Source organism: Callospermophilus lateralis, chromosome 13 (genome assembly GCF_048772815.1).
Source record: "Callospermophilus lateralis isolate mCalLat2 chromosome 13, mCalLat2.hap1, whole genome shotgun sequence".
Taxonomy (NCBI): Eukaryota; Metazoa; Chordata; class Mammalia; order Rodentia; family Sciuridae; genus Callospermophilus; species Callospermophilus lateralis.
The window spans coordinates 67,198,397-67,216,660 of NC_135317.1; the positions used below are offsets into that span (position 1 = coordinate 67,198,397).

An 18,264-nucleotide genomic window follows, 5' to 3' on the forward strand; every position below is an offset into this window, starting at 1 on the left:
ATATGTTCATATATGTGTGTGTGTATATAAAATATATTTTTAAAGCAAAAGATCAGTCCTTAATTTCAAGAGTTTTCTTAGGATTGGCACCCATTAATCACCCTGTACATTATACCAGGCACTATGCTACACTATCACCCAATTAATTTTTAAGGACTACACTTAGAATATAATAAAATGCCCAACACTAGAGTATTCTCTGAGCTTGCTCTTACAAAAGATAAGTTGTGAAAATGTGGATGAAACTTGATATGAATCTTGTTTTCCTAAATAGTAACAGTTGAACTTTAACAAATTATTTTACTGTCCAGGTCACAGCATTCCCTACATATAAAATAACAATAGTATAAATTATTGATTCAGATTTTTATATAGATTAGATGAGACAGAATTTCATACCTGGTGCTTGACATGTACTATGCACTCAGTAAACATTATTAATATTATTAGCCTTGCTGCAAGTTCAAAGGGATTGCTTATGTAATCATGTTCCTTATTTCTTTCTTCATAAACATTTTGATACATGGTAATTAAATATATTCATGGCTGTGGAATGAGGTAGAAATCATGCTGGTCATGATGGGGTGTGTATTTTGGTTTAAACACTAACAATAATTAGCCCCATCAGAGTAGAGTATCATATTATGTCTATCATAAATAATTTCCTTTTCAATAAAGTACCTTATAATCTCAAATCATCTATTAGTTTTATTGATAAGTGTTTATAGTATCTTTCTAAAACATCTGCAAATGTGCTTATTATGTAATAATCAACTTTTACTATCATTTTCCTCATTCTTAGTGTTCTCCTCTTTGAAATCTTTGTCTTCTGAACCTTAAAATTATATTACAGATCAAATATTATCTGGAGTGCTTGGGACCAGAAATGTTTTGGATTTTTTTTCTGATTTTGGAATATTTGCATATATATAAAGAGGCATGTTGGGGATGGAACCAAGTCTAAACACAAAACTTATGTTTCATGTACATCCCATATACACTGTTTGAGTGTAATTTCATATAGCATTTTGTGTTCCTGGATTTTGGCTTTGATCTACCATGTGAGGTCAGATGGGGAATTGTCACTTTTGTAGGAACATGTTAGTGCTCAGAAAGTTTCTGATTTAGAGCATTTCTGATTTCTTAGGTTAGGGATGCTTAATCCATAAAAAAGCAGATAACTCTTCTACCATGTAATTGACTTAACAGAGTCTTTCAAAAGATTCTATTGATACAGCATACGCCATATGATTTCCCCTTGAATAAAAGAGAAACTTCTCACTTGCTGTTTGCCTTTTCTCCAAAGCAAAACTACTTTTGTTCCCATCACCATGACTTTGTGCCCTTCTATTCACTCTAAATATTAACACCTGTAATGTTTTTTTCACTCTATTGGACTGTTATTGAACTGGATTGAGTTTCAAAGACTACACATACCACCTTAGCTCCCTGTTTCCTGAACCTGATATTTTGCCATGTTTCCTTCCCTCAATATAATGACACTTTCTGAACACATCCACACCCTCCCTCCATCCCGGGTTTCAGGCAGGCCAGTACATTCTCATTTTTAAGAGAGGGACCATGTCATTCTCGGGAGCACAGCTCTTTGCAGAAACTTGACCCTTAATTATTACTGATCGCCTGTTTGTCTGGAGCTGGTCTGGGCTCTGCTAGCCTGCTGTCCTTCTCCACATTGTGTCCTTTTCATTTGCAGACCCACACCCACCTATTTGTCCTGCTTGCCAGCCATTACCTAGCCTGCCGCTACCTGTCCTGCACTACTCCGCAGCTGTTATTTCGCTGCCAGTCTCAGACCCAGAAAGCCACTCTTGAATTCATCTGCCAGCCTCAGTCTGGGCCCTTGCCCAGGATGAGGAGAAAGAGCGGACAGGAATTAGATGGCCTGCCACATGCTATCAAAGGTATCACGTTCTTCCCAGGTCCCAGGCTAACCTGAAATACCAGTGTGAAGCTTTTCTGTCTCTCAACAAATACAATCTTGGGTCATCTGAGAGTTTGCATAATTTAGAAAGTATAAGAACATATGTTCCAAAAATTTGAACAGGGTAATAGAATAAAAGAACTGCTAGAACCTAGATATTAAATCAAAATGAAAACTCCCCAGAATTACTTTCAGTATGCTTGTTAAATCTTGGGAGAATTTCAGAAAACTCTGGAAATCTGATAAACTTTACAGAGCAGAATCCTATTTCTGTACGTATTTCTATAGGATATATGTGTCTTCTAAGTGTAGGACAGGCTTACTCCAAACTGGCTGTCTTCACTCAGGTTGAAATGCTCATGGTTCTTTATTTATAAAACCCCTCACCTTTCAAGTACAATACTTTATTTACCCCTTTCATGGAACCTCTGGTTAGTTCAGCCTCATGTAGTTTATTTAGGCTAATACTAAACAGATATTAGACTAGAATATGGAATTTAATTTAGGCTTGTCACTTATCAAGGGATTTGAACTAAGTCACTTATTTCTTGATGCTCCTTTTCTTCACATGCATGTCAGGAGTGATATTGAAGTGTTGTTGTTATAAAGATCCAATCAGTAAATCTATAATGATGTTCAGTAAACTACAATGATAGGGGTATGTATGGTAATATTTCCTCCAGATGTACTCTTTCTATTATTCTTGCATGTAGAATTACAGAAAAAATTGGTAACTACACATTGGGAAAAGACAATGACAGCTAACAGTGGAAAGCAGTCATGGATGTAGATTTTCTATGAGTAATCTTTCACCAACCTTAGTGTTATTGCTCCCATTTCTATAGATAAGGAAACTGGGGCAAAAAGGTTAATTGACCTAGCCAAGAACATACAGCTAAAAGCTGGTGGAACCAAGACAATGCAGGCTGTCTCTGGAGAGCTTACATTCTTAACCAGTAATCATTCTTACCTTTCATGAAGCTCTGGGTGTGAGGCATTTGGTCACTCCTTTAATTTCATTCATGCGGAAAAAAAAATTCTCCTGAAACATATTAGGTCATCATAGCTTCTCTGGATCTCGTGGGAGCTGGCACTGAGCAGAACCAGCAAGACAAGAAGTTTTGCTAGTCTTTCCAGCCACTGTGCCCTCAGATTGTGAATCAATTCTTCCCTGTGTCCTGTGGGGCCTTTCAGGGCCACTCTCATGAGGACAGATATCTAGCCACCCCATCAGTCAATGCTGTCATGCATTTTATCTCTGTTTTATTTCATCTTGAATATAAGAGTGTCTCAAGTTTTACAAAATTTTCCAGCAAGAAAACTCTCCATTATCAGGGTTCTAAACCTGGCTGTTCTAACAAGTCAATTTACATCAGGGCATATCTATGACCTACTTCCCAGAAGTGGGGCTTCCCAGGGATGCATATGTGGAATTTCCTGGAATAAAGGTTCACTTTCTGCCCATGACTAACATGAGCTAATGTACTTGGTATACAGGGTAATTCCCTAGATGACACCTGGCTAGCGTGTTTGGCAGAAAGAGGGTTTCACAAATAACACCACTGCCAAAATTTCTGGCTGTTTTCTCTGACTCCATAACCACTTACACCCTTTCTGATTCTTTTGTTCCAGCTGTACCTATGCCTGTAGTTGTCTTGCTACAGGCCCTTGTTTGAAAGATTCCTCTCTCTCTCTCTTTCTTTCTTTCTCTCTCAAAGTTTTCCTGGTTAGAATAAATAATCTCTATATCCAAGAGTATAGAAAAGATTGTGGGTAGTTTTCTTTATTACCTTTTTTTTTTTTGGTAATGGGGATTGAACACAGGGGCACTTAACTACTGAAACACATCCCCAGCTTTTATTTTATATATATATTTTTGTACTTATTTAGAGGTGGGGTCTCACCGAGTTGCTTACAGCCTCACTAAACTGCTGAGGCTAGCTTTGATTTTTTGATCCTACTGCCTCGGCTTCCCAAGCCACCAGTATGATAGGTGTGCACCATCACATTCGGCTGCACATTAAAAAAAAAAAAAAATTGCCAGCTGACTGGGTCTAACACCACTGAAGAGATCCTAGCTTCTCCTGGTTTAAACATCAATGGCTTCCTCAGATAAAACTGAAAAAGATAACAGTAGTTCTCTGTTGGGCCCTGCAATAGACCCTTTAAATCTGCAAGATCATCCTTGCAAGTACACCAAAGGAAAGGTGTTTTATGGATACAGATTAGGTGATTAGTGTCCACTGGGTGCATCAAACCTTGTTCCCAAGTACATTTGACAGGATTATCTTTGATTTTCCTTATGTGGGTGTATTGGGTGTAGTTATATAAGGAAATGTAGCAGGTCCTGACTGTCACATAGAATAGCGTACATTGTCAAAACAAATGATCTTAAAATTTCAGTGACTGAGAACCACACGGGTTGATGGTTACATATGCTACAACTCCCTCATGTTATGGGTGAAGGACGTGCAGGTCTTCTGGATGTTCTCAATATTGTCATGCAAAGACCTGGATGATAGATCATCCTTCTCAATGTGATCCACACACCAAGGAGAAGGGCCACTCTTACACTGGCTATTTAAACTTGCACCTGTAAGCTGCACATCACTTTTACTCATATACCATTTCTTAAATATAGTCTTCTGTACCTTTTTATATTAGCAACCTTAGTCAACAAGAATTCAGAAACAATTATGTATGAATTAATGCCCTTCAAGGAAAAAAAAGGAGATTTCATTTGCTATTTGAAATTTAAGATTTGCTAAAAAAAAAAAAGGCATTGGTTAGGAAAATTGTCAAAGAAAATGGGTAAAAATGTTTGAAAATTGGGAGCATTTTGCAAAAAAAATTTTTTCAGAACATTGAATATGTTTTATGTAGCATTTACACACATTTCATGTTTATAGAAAAAGGTCAAGATTCTAATAGAGGCATAATGGGTGCACAAAGCCTTCTGTTTTAACTCAGTTTTTACAGTGCTCATATATTATGTGTATAATTTTAAAAGAGAAAGAAAATGTGTGAGTGGCAAAGAGAAGAAACTATGTATTTTCTCACCTCATTAAATATGTCTTGATATACATCCAAAGCACATCAGTCTCAATGTGTGACTCTTAGCCTCTCCCTCTTTGATTCTAGGATGTGGCTCACCTTGCTCCTCTGTTTAAAAGCAATCTGTTAAGGCTGGCAGCCCTATTCCTTTCTGTCTTTTTCAGTAGCAGCTCAGAAATTTGCCACTCGCTTCTGTGTCTCTCCCTCTATTTTCCTTACTGGTTGGTCATTTTCTGAAATTTGAACTTGCCAACCATGTCCTAACTTTTCCCTCTACCCTTATTTTATTTAGTGAAAGAGAAAGCATAGTAAATTGTATGCTGCTACCTGTAACTTTACTCTGATAGTGGCACATGTCACTTCACATATTTCATTAGCTAAAGCAAGTCATATAGTCACCCATAATGTGAAAATGCTCAAGTAGGATGTGCCAGGGGAAAAAAAAGCTAATAAACAACATGAATCTCATGTGCATCATCCTAGACACCTAGGTCAACTATTTCTTTAGATGGTGTTATTTAGAGAGACATGTAGTATTTGAATAATCTTATCCCATACTTATCTTTTAGTATTTTCCTTATTTTAATTCACTGGCTTCCACAATGTTAAATAAAACCAGTAAGAGCGGGGGATCTTGTTCTATTCTTGATTTTAACAAAAATAATTGGATGAATATTATTTTGGGATGTTATTTTTTAATAAATGATGTCAACATACCAAAGTTTTTTTCTTTTTTTAGTTTAGTATTTTGGTCCTCAATAAATAATTTCTTTATTCAGGATTTTGGTACTAACTAAATTATGTGAATTTTTTTTTGTGGGGAATTACATGAATATATTTTCTAATATAAACCCATGTTGTAAATCTGAAGCAAATCCAACCTGATCAGGAGACTTAATCATTTTATATATTCCTGGATTCAGTTTGCTTATGATGATTCATTGAGAATTTTTTTCTTTTTTGGCACTTATGTACATGAGCTCAGTGGGTCCACAATTTTCTTTTTTGCATTCTCCTATCTTTTAAAAACATATATCAAGATTATAATAGCCTCATAAAATAAGTTAGAAAATAGTCTCTTATTTGACTCACAGAATATTTTTTAAAAATTAGAATTATGTTTCCCCAGAATGTATGTATAACTGATTTACAACACTCTGAACTCCTTGTTTTTTTTTTTTTTTTTTTGCAGGGATAAATTTAACTGTAGACTATTTATGTAATAAATAAAACAATTCATGTTTAATATTTCCTCTTTTTAATTAATTTTTTTCTGTTTTATTGAGGTATAATTTACATAAAGTGCACAAATCTCCAGGTTATAGACAGGTGTTTTCCAGTGTGTCCCCAGGTGTCACTGCTACCCATCTCAGGATGTGGAGTGTTCTCAGCACTTTTGCACACTCCCTTAAACCCATTCTCATTTGCTCCTCTTAAAGAGCGAGCTCAATCTCACCTCTGGAACCAAAGTTTTAATTTGCCTGTAACTTAACTTTGTATAAATGGAATTGTGGAGCATGTGCTTGCCACATCTGACTTCTTTTGCTCACTCCCGAATCTGTGCAACTTACTAGTGTTGCTGATTATAGCATTTGTTCATTTCTTTTCATTAAGTTTTATCATTGTATGGACATACCATAATTTATTGATGTATTCCATAGTTGTCAGACATTGTATGGAAATAGTATAATTTTTTGATGTATTCTGTAGTTGGAAGACATTTGGATTGTTTTCAATTTCTTCAATCAGCTTTGATAATGTTTTCAGGAACTTGTCCAATTTGTTGAATTCAAGTTAATTGTCATAAAATTGTCTACAATGTTGTCTTATATTTGTAATCATACTTCATGTGTAGGTTCTGCCCCTATTTTATAACTAATATTACTTATTATATATCCATTGGTATTTTTTTTCTTAAAATTAATTATGGCAGAAACGAGTCAGTTTTAATAGTAAATCTGTGACTCCCAAATGCCCAAGAATTAGGGTTATTCCTTTATTTTGGCTAAAAACAGGAGTTAGATCTCAAATACTTGAAGAACTGAGATTCTTATAGTCTTGTTACAAGACTTATTAAAGGTTTATATGTAAGCTTTTCTAGAGTAATGAGGGGGAAATTGCTTATTGTTGTTTAAGTTAAACATGATTTTCTTGAATTTTCACAATGAGGATGTTCTGATTGTGATATCATACCTCTACAAGTATAAAAATAAATTGTGAGCAACTGAAAGAAAAGGTCACAAATTCCATTCCTGTTGTGTGTGTCCCTTTGCAATGTGACTGCCACTTCCTCTTTGAGAAAGGGAATCAGTTTCACAGTCCTTGAATCTGTGCTGGGTCTTCAAGTTTCGGTGGTCAATAGAACATTAGCAGACATGATGCACATGGAGGCTTGGAAAGTACTTGCATGTAAGGGCTTTCATTTTCTGTTCCTTCAAATATTTCTGCTACTATCAGAATGAACCTAGAGTAGATTCCCATAGCTGTCAATCCAATTGACGTCAAACCATCTGCTAGATGGCAAGGCCAAATCAGACCATACAGCTCCACCCAAGCTGGTCCAAACTAGAAGAACTACCCAGTGAATCCATGGAAATATAAATAAAAGATGGCTTATGGCTTCATATGCTTAACTAATTTTTTTGATATGCACTTTTGCTCTTTCTTTCCTCTTTCTAATTTCTCAGGCATTTACAGGGGTAGGAAACTCTTGGTACATAATTCACATATCAGAGGTTCTCAGGATTGATAGTACTGAGTTTTAAAAGTTGAGATATATGACCATCTATTGTCTTCTCTGGCAAATGACAGCCACAGTCTCTTAATATGGAGCAGAGGTGTTCATCTTAGATTGTCCATTTTGGGTTATGACTTATACTACAAAGTAAATAGTAGTTGTTCTACGATGAAAAAATTATCCTGGACTAATGACCAAAATGATATGCTACAGCATAATAATTAAAAACTAAAATCAGTCCTTATAAGAATGAAGTCAGTCACTGAAGAATTTTTTTTGAAAACAGGTTGATTGCATGTCTTAATAGTATATCTGAATAGTCTAATTCACTATATTACATCTATTTAAAAATATTTTTTCCAAATTCTTAGAAGTTCTTACTTATTAGCTTGTTTCATAATAAAATTTGTTTTTAATTTAAAATGTCCCTGTAAGAATATAATAATCAAGAATGAACTAGTGTATTTTGACAAAAGGTACAAAGTCTAATGCTAGAATGTGCTCATGGGAGAGAAATTAGAAGGAACTGGGGAGAAGATGATTTGGTTTGTTTCTGAAGGCCTAACAAGAAATACCATAGGAACATTTCTTATTTCTAATATTGTGGCTTTGTTCTCTATAAGTTATTATATTTAATAATATGTTTAGCTGTAAATATAGTAATTCACAGAGAACAAGTTCTCTGAACAATTGGCTAGTTGTTTCCTTAGCATGTTTTCCATTTTAAAGATCCAAATAGAAGGGTAGAAATATTTGTTGAATTAGAGCATTTCTCATCTAAAATGAGATACCCAAGGGGCAGAACTGACCACAACCATGAGTGGATAAATACATACATATTCCAATGCAATTAGGCAGCTAAATTCAGCAATCTCATTGCTTCTGTAGCTAATGAAAATCCCTGTTTTCCAAACTCAACAGTTAGAGATAATATCAGACGTTCCTCATAATCTCAAGAAGTTTGTGTATTCAGAAGAGGGTATCCTGGGATGAAAGATATAATAACAACAGTGACAGAGTTGTCAGGAAAAACTTCTTCAATGGACTAAACTTTTAGAGCATTAATATAGAGTTTAGAATCTCATTTGATTTGTATCCCCTAAAAGAAAGAGCATGGGAAATTGGTGTTTCTGATGGGATACATCATTTTGATTAAAGAATTAAATGGGTGAGGTGTATGAAAACAGAAGAGAAAAGGAGCCATAGGGGGATAATAGGATAAGGTGTGCTGCTACTTTAAAATTATGCATGCATGATACCATCCTGTCCCTCCCCCTGCTTGAAGTTACCAGTTGAAAGCCTGGGGGAGCTCAGTTCCTGACCGGCCACCAAGGAGAGGACACTGTGACTTTCAGGTAACCAGGTGTTTGCTGTGCAGAATACTTTACCTGGGCACCCAAGTCTTCCTTCCAGCATTCCTGCTGCTGTGGCCTATTTCCTAAGAGCAACCTGGTTTACGGTGGTGTTGCCAGGCAACGAGGGACCCTGGTCTTGTTGAAGAGCCATTTGTCACATTCAGTGGACTGGTTGAAATGCAGTAGAGAAATGGTAACTCAGCTTATTTATCAATACAATTACTTACACAGTATTAGGAATCCATATTTAACCTACAAATATGTAGTCATATGAGAAAACACTAACACAAATGTTTGCTAAATATTAAGGCATAGGACAGACAGATGGTGTTAGATTTCTAATCAGCTTTACTGTAAGCTTAAAGTTGCTGCACATGCTGGGATAAGGGGAAAGGCCCAAACTGCTTTGCTAGCTTTATTTTGGGCATCTGCAAGTTAGCTCTGGGTTACAACATACGGTGCATGTGTACAGAAAATCTATACAATTCTTTACCTCATTAAATACAGTAGACAGTGCTAATGCCCCGGGGTGGAGTAACAACCTAAAGTTGCTAGATGTTCAAATATATTATTAATGATTGCATAGAAATAAACAAACTGGTTGTCCTGTGAACTTTTGAAGTCCCTGATTTATTCAATAGAATCTAGATATTTATCAAAGGAATGACTATTTTATTCTATGCAAAGTGATTCAAAAATATTTTTGGAGAAGTTCAGAGTTTCCCATCAGGGGCTCAAAATCCTTATGCTTAGGATGACATAAAGTTTTAAAGACTCAGCAGATTACACTTGACATGCTCTGTTTTTGATTCCTAGACACCAGCTCCTCCTCATGTCTTGGCCACCACTAAGAACATCTTTAGTTTTATCTCCGTGTGAAAACGTGCCTGCCATTTGCCCAAGATGGAGGAGTATCTCAACATTACTTAAAGGAACCTGCTTCAAAGTGTCGCTGGCAAGCGGAGTGGGCCTGATTATTTATTTAGGAATGCCTTCTCAAGAGAAGAATGCTTTTTTGTAAACATGAATTGCCTGGCTCTTTCATTAGGCTTTAGTATCTTGTTTCAGGTTATTGAAACATTGATCTTTGCCTATTTTGCTTCAATATCGTTGGCTGACTCCCAGGGTCTTTTCCCAAGGCTGGAGAATGTAGGAGCTTTCAAGAAGGTTTCACTTGTGCCAACCCAAGCAGTGTGTGGACTCCCACACCGAAGCACTTTCTGTCACAGCTCTGTGGATGCTGAGAGTGTTCAGTCCTGCACCCAGCGGTTTTGCACACAGGGTTGCCCCTACCGATCTTCCTCCCCTATGTATACTGCCCTGTTCTCAGCAGGCCTCAGGAGCTGTCTCATCCCAGACAAGAATGATCTGCATCCTCACTCCCAGAGCAACTCTACAAGTTTTATTTTTGGAAACCACAAGAATTGCTATGCTTCTCCTCCTTCTCCGAGGCTGGTGGAAGCATTTACATTCACCGTGTGGCTGAAACCTGAGCGGGAAGGTGTAATGTAAGTAGTAGTGTGTTTTCCATTTTCCTAGGACCCTGCGAAATCAGTAGTAGTGGAAATGATTACAACCTACAGTCCAAACTAGAAATGAAGACTAACACCATGGGATTCACATGATTGAAGGAAAACTACTATATTAATCTCTATTCCTAGTTTACAGTCCAGATATTTTTTTTCTAAATTGTGTTCTCTATTCTGTGGATGAAGTGGACTATGGAAAAAAAAAATAGTTTCAAGGCAGGCAGGTAGGCATTTTTATACTTGAATCACTTATTTCTGGGCAGGTTAGCTATACCTTTGGTCTTAGCCTTTGGAGGCTTTGTGAGACTCAGCGTGAGTTTTAAGGCATGGCCACTACAAATAATTGATATATTTTTAAGTCCTGGTCTAATTTATATAAATGAAGTGTGCCTAGTAGGCTATGAAATTTTTATCAGGCAGATAGCAGCATTCTGAGGGCTTAGGACTATTTTATTCATTCTTATTTTCCTAAGAAGGGTGTTTTACTCAAGGATGTTCAGTAATATGAGTTGAAGATAGGAATAACGCTTCATCTCTGAACAGATATAGCTTTTGGCCTTTTACGTCATGCTGTTTTCATTTTCCAATTAGTTAATAAATTTCTAGGTAAGTGTGAGAGATTGTAAAAGCTATTCATTGCAGCAGCAATGCTTTCAAAAGAAGTTTCAGACAGACTTCTTTACTACTATCTTTTGTAAGTTTATTTAATCACCTGTTTTTCATTCTATAGTCTTCTAAATTGATAAGTGATGTTTCTCTTAAATAGAACCAATGTACTTTTAATAAGTAGGATAGTTCTAAGGCTTTTTTTACCCTTACTTTGTGTGAAAGTATTGGCTGAATCTAAAAATTTGGGAAAGAAACCAGGAAAGTCTTATAGTCTCATAAGCAAATATGACTTAAATGTCTTGAGTGTTTAGTTTTAATTTGTCAAATGAAAGTTTGCAGTTTTCATTTTGTTTTAAATTTGCAGAGGAAACAATCACAAATCATTATCCTTATTTCTATAGCTCCCCTAGAAGAAAACCTTGCTTTCATATTATTGGAAATTTCAGTAAATCCAAGATACTCTATTTATGTAACTAGCATCCACAGTCTTAAAATGTGCTCCCTTGAAAAAATAGGGCTAGGATAAAATAATTTTTCTAAGCTTAAATGGACATAACTTTACCAGATCCATCTTCTATTGGCATTGTTTAGTATAAATGAGACACGTATTTATAGAGGTGGTAGCATGGTTTATGGTTTTGAGAGTTTCTTGCTTTTATCAAGGTCGTTTTCATTCTCAAAACTAAAATACCAGTGGGAATTGGGGGAATTTCGGGGTGTTTGCACTAGATAAGTAAAACAAACAAAACATGGATTATCCAATTATTGTTTATCCAGGAGCAGAATAAATCCAGTTCCTAAATATTTTGCTACCTGCCTTCCTCTCACATTTATTATCTACCAAAGCTAGTATGTTTACAAGCAAACAAAATAGCAAGGAAGATAATCAATAACATATTAAGAAATGCATTTTCAGTAAGCTTGGGGAAATAAGTCTGCATTTGGCAAATACATTCTTGAGTAATGATCAAATTCTCACTTGTAGATTTAAACTCAAGAAAAATGAACAGAGGCAAATTCTTCGATTGTTTAAGACCTGGAGGCAGGGGATACAGAGACTCTTGCATTCCAGAGAATTAGAAGTATTCAGCTATCAAAGAGTTGAAAAAAAAAATGCGCAGGATTTATGTAAAACCTTTATGTCCACTAAAATTATTTGCCCAAACTAAAAATGTACTTGCTCTCATATCTTTATTACCAAAGCTGAATTATTAGTGTCAGTAAAAAAGTGACTATTAGTCTTCTCCAATCTTGTTATCTCCCAACTTTCTAAAAAAAAAATAGATGCAGATGAGAAGATATGATTTGTAAAAGATGAATTCTTTAAGGAAAGTTTTAAAACATCCTTAACAGTAATTCTTGGTTGGTCCAATATCACCTTGCCTCTTGGATGCCTATAGAATTGATCACTTTTTGAGGGTCTGTGTATATCAGGCATGCTTCTACCCCTAAGATACTAGTGATCTAATGGAGAACATAAATGGGTCCTTACCTTTACTTAGCATAGCGAGTTAAATGAACACAAAGAGAGAACCCTTACATGACCTTGAACAGAGGAAGAGGATTCCAGGATCAGGCATAATTGTAAAGATGCTGGGGCTGAGTAGGCCCAGTCAAATGAAGAAAGAGACTCAGAATTTCAGAGCCGTGTCACTGCATTTGAGTATAGAAGTGACTTTTTAATTTGGTAATTAGTGTAACACAATAGCTAGACATTTTCCAAAACTTCTTCTATTAAAAAATACTGTAGTCTTATAATATTGGCCATTCACCCAAAAACATTAATATTCTCTGAATGCCTCAGTTGGGCTGTATGTCATGGAGAGGTAGTCAGACATCTTACAGGAACTGGCTTTGGCTTCTGGCCAGTTGATGATGGGGTAAGTAGAGACTATAGCTGTCCATTTTCCATTTCATCATGGGAATTAAATAGAGCGATTCTGACTTCAGGGCTAACAATTTCAAGCTTTTCTTGGACACTGAATTCTCTTTACATAAAAAAAAAGGAAAAAAAAAAGATTTGCACTGGTGACTCAATACCCAAGTGGGTTGTAGTATGTTGTACCACTTCCTATAAAAGAAATAGCAGAGGAACTAATGAGCCAATAGGCTAAATGTTAGTTTTGCAGAATGATTCAACCACTTTAGTTTCCATCATGAATCTCTAATGAAGGGTGTTGAGGCTCTGGGGAATATATTGTAAATAAGAATAGTATATTTTCTTGAAATAAAATGGCTTCTTCATTGGAATAAAACTTGCTTTGAATATAATGACATACAGGCACTCGTTCATAGTGTACCATTTTGTATGGAATTTGGGGGTCACATTAATATCACCGTAACTGCACAATGCCTTAGCATGTCATTTTGGTTAGAGGCTGACCTTTTCTCTCTTTTCTGGTTGCTTCCTAAGGTGCGTTATAGAAAAGACGGGGGATGGGCAGATTGTGTTCAAACTTACAATATCCAGGAAAGAGACCATGTTTTATTATCGCACAGTAAGTGGTTTGCAGCCTCCAATAAAAGTAATGACACTGGGGAGAATTCTTTTGAAGAAATGGATTCATCTTACTGTGCAGGTGAGTTAAATAAAAAACATTTAACATTTGGTTAAACACAGGGATCTCTCTTCCTTTTTCACTCACAAAATCCAGAGCAATCATCTTTTAGATTTCAGGTATGGGTAAGTGACAACCAAAGAAAAAAAATATTTCAATGACCTAATGATATCCTCTTGATAAACTAGCAGAACTCTCTGCCTCTGAAAACAACAACAATAACAACAACAAAACCCTGCTATCAAAACTTCCCCAGAAGCTTAAGGACAATCTTCTTTATGGTAATAATATATTCAGTAAATTTTGCTTAGTTTGGTTAGTATACTTTATTTTGCTGAAAAACATGTAAGAACGCTTGGCATCCTGTATTAATTTTATTAGTCATGTCAGTGTTCAAGCCTTTGCCTGATTCTTACAGCTGTCTTTCTCAGATGGCATCTGATGATGTGAATAAAATTTGGCTGCTACATTAAAATGGTGACCTTAGAACAAATGAACTTTACACTTGAGGCACTCAAAAGGTGTTATATTATTATTTTAGTTGTCAACCACAGTTTGTATGAGCCTTAAAAACTGTTAAAGGCTGAGAGAGCTGTGAGGTGTCTGGTATTTACAGTCTCTGGAATAGAGGCACAATATTTCTGTTTATTTCTTCAGGGTGCTCGAGTGGCTTAATACTGCCAAAGCCCCTTTGTCTTTTAAACTAGAGATTTTTGTATACCACAGTTCGTAGTACGTTGTTCTGCTGGCACCCACCCACTGGTCCATGAACACCCCACTTACATTAGAGGACTTTTGCAACCTACTTAATTTTATGAAATTTATTTCTGATTTTTTTATATGGATGTTTGCCTTGAACCAGGTAGTGAGAAGACTTCCCCAGAAGTTTGTGAGCATTATTATTTGACTTTTAAGTATTAGTTCGACATAGATATCATTCTTCACTGTTTAAAAACACTTTGCACACATCTTTGTTTTGCCTGATTATAACTGAAAATCTTCTATGTATCGACAAAACAGTACATTAAAATATTTAGGAAGAACATGTAAAATAAATGCAGAAAGGTAACTATAATTGATTTTAAGAAGGCTTAGGCAAAGTATTATTCAGTCAGCACGGTGCTTAGAGATTTTAGTGAGGATATGAGTTGAGTGTACACAGTTGGCAGGAAGCAGCATTTACATGCCAACAGGATGGAAAAGACACACAAAGGGTAGATCATATCTGACATCAGTCCTGCCTATAGCACATGACAGTTTTAGGTCCACCTCCCAGTTGTTAAAGGGTTAACAAACAGAGCACCCATTGTATATTTTGTTTATCTATATCCTGAAGTTGTCCATTCATTGCATTGACCAGTGCAACGGAATCATGATTTAATGTTAAAAATATGGAAATAAAAAACTGCAAAAGAGAGGAATTCTGCAAAGATGCCAAAAAAAATCAGAGCTCAATGGCACATGCCTGTTATCCCAGTGGCTCAGGAGGCTGAGGCAGGAGGATTGCAAGTTCAAAGCCAGCCTCAGCAGAAGTGAGGCCCTAAGCAACTCAATGAGACCTTGAGGGGTGGTTGAGTGCACTGAATTCAATCCCCAGCACCTCCTTGCTCCCCAAAGATGCCAAAAAGATGTTTGTTGCATAGATTTGTATCAAAAAATGATTTAAAAAAAAACCCTTTTTAATTGTCTTTGTTTGCTTTATGTATGAAACTGTTACTGATTTTGGCAGGCAGTATTACATTAAAAGCCTTGCAAAGAAAGTTTAAAATCTAAATGCAAAGAGGTACCCATGACTGAATTCCTCTCCTGAGAGTAAAATGCTCTTAGAATACCTATTGAAATCTGCATTATCATTTCAATACAAGTCAAATATGACTCATTCCCCAGTTTAGGCAAAATTTTTTTATAAATTTAAAATCTTCCCCTTCTTTGAAGAAAAGGTTAAAGTACTTATAATTCAATGAGCCTACATTATTTCATAACTGTTTGAGAAAACATCCTTTCCAATTTGTACTTATTTTTGCATAGTTTTTAAACCATTCTATATTGTGTATAAAATTACAGAACTAATCAATTGTAAAACTTTAGAAAGAACATTCAGATCCATCATTTATTCATCTGATATTTTATTGAATATTTTAGGGGTACCCAACATCACGAGACTCTGGGTTCATTCATCTAAAAACTAAAGAATAATTATTTAAACTGGAAATCAGCATAGGGTTCCTTTACACTGGGCACCACTCTGAGTGCATTTGAGATATTGTGAAAATTATAAGAATCCATATTACATCCTATTCCTTATTACTTAATAAGGAATGTTCTTAAAAGTAGACGTAAGAAGAAGTGAGAGGAATAGAGGTTAGTAATTGGGGAAAAAAATTCAAGTAATACTACTCTGTAGTTTCAAGAAATTCACTTGACTTAATTTCCCCATTTTTGTAATGAGAGGATTGTAATAGGTGAACAAAATGAAGGCCCACATGAAGAGAAGTGTTTCATGATGCACAAGTACTTGGAATGTGGAACGTTGCTGAGATAGTGAATGACAGAGCCAGCTGCCGTAATTAATGATCAGGCTCCTGCTCTTTTTCTTCTTTCCCATGCCACCTAGTATTTCTACAAAAACAATTTGGGATTGGGTTTTATGAGCAGGATAGAGACATAGTTTTTATTACATAGTTGAAAGATCATTTTCAGAAAAAAAAGGTTTAAAATAAAATGTAACCTACTGTTGCATTATGATGTAATGTCTCCGAACTGTTTAATATGGGGATTAAGGACTTCTGTCATGTGAGGTGTAGGATAGAACCTGTAAATAATGACCTGATTTTTGTCAAGTATCCAGTTGCAATTCCATACTTAACATGTGTATATGTTTCCCCACCCCTGCCACCATAGTTGATGAATTTATATAGTGTGCTTTCATGTGTATTTAGAAACAACCAACCAAACAAACAATGAGAAACTACATGTCTTCTCATGGAATGGTCCAGAAATCAGAATTAAACTGATGAACACCAGTTTACATAAGATTATTAAACGAGTCTACTCTTATCTTATACCTCAGATAGTTCACTTAGTATCAGCTTCCCAGCAATAAAAATGAAATTTTAATTCCCCCCCAAATCAGAAAAAAAGAAATGGTTTTAAATAACTATCTGGGCCGAAAAAATGTCAGGAAGAGCCAGACATACTGAACATCAGAAATCTAGTTTCCTAAACAAACAAAAAATATCCAATATTTTTATAGTGATGGATCTAGCAGCACTTTTTCCAAAATTAGCATTTTGAAGCAGAAACCTGTTAGAAAATGATTAGTTTTAAAATTAATATTCATTCAGGGACTTGAATCTGACATGATTGCCTATTTAAATTTCACTTTGGAGTTTAATATATTGGCTATTTCAAATTATATCAAGTTTAAATTTCTTATGTTATATTTTTATACTAAAACTGGAAAAATCAATTCATACTTTTTATTATCAGGTGGAGAATACTGATAATATTAGCAGTCTTTTTTAATCCTTAGTTTTTATATTGGATCAGCACCAATTGTAGTTATTGAGAGAATTTTTTTTTTAAAGTTTTATACTATGTAAAATAATTTTGTTTCAGCATTTTGTTATGGATTAGTAGGGGAAAAAATCTTTGGGTGTATATGTATTTAGTTGCCAAACTTTTAAAAGTAAAACCCGAATCTCTTTGTGCAGCTGCTAACACACAATGAGGGAGGGAAGAATAAAAGTTCATTGGATGAGACAAAGGGGAATGAAGGGAAGGGAGAGGGAATGGGAATAGAACAGTAGAATGAATGGGACAAAACTTTTCTAAGTTCACATATGAATACATCACAGTGGAACTCCACATCATGTATCATGTACAGCTACAGGATGGGGAGTTATACTCCATGTATGTATAATATGTCAAAATACACTCTGCTGACATGTACATCTAAAAAGAACAACAACAAAAAAGAAAAGTAAAATGTCAGCATTTTTAATGAAAACAGTCTTTGCCTTTTACATAGTTTTACACATTATATAGGACAAATAATATCAAAAAATCAGCAGTATAGTCACTTCTCTAGGAATTATGCTGAATTGCAGTAAATCAACTACTATAATTTGAAGTTGGTGAAATATTTCAACAATGGAACCATAGGAAATAATTTAGCAATGGATTCGTTCACATTTTCTATGCTATTTGGAAGGCTTCTTGAAGAATTGACAGTAAAAGAGCTGCAGATGATTCTAGCTACAACAGTGTGGAAAAAATGAGCAGTTCTAAACCAATACAATGAAAGAAAAAAAGTATGTATAAATAAAGTCAAGAATCAATAGATGAAGGATAAGAGTTTCATAATCATAGTTTGTGAAGTATGTTCTTTTGATTTATGTATTCAATCTGTGGAAGGAAAACTATTGATAGTTCCAGAGAAAAAGAAAATGCAATTTTACCAACATTAGTTAGATAAACT

The 18,264-nt window shown here is 35.4% G+C and overlaps 1 protein-coding gene across 3 annotated transcripts in view; it reads left to right on the top strand.

Moving 5' to 3' along the window:
• The first annotated feature begins 10,111 nt into the window (after nt 1-10,111).
• The window catches only part of Ush2a (usherin), a 724,044-nt gene continuing 715,891 nt past the window's right edge, over nt 10,112-18,264 (top strand). For all 3 annotated transcript variants that reach the window (XM_076831652.1, XM_076831654.1, XM_076831653.1), the window contains exons 1-2: nt 10,112-10,596; nt 13,640-13,805. In XM_076831652.1, the coding sequence (XP_076687767.1) occupies nt 10,112-10,596; nt 13,640-13,805 (651 nt within the window). The remainder of the gene's footprint in view (nt 10,597-13,639; nt 13,806-18,264) is intronic.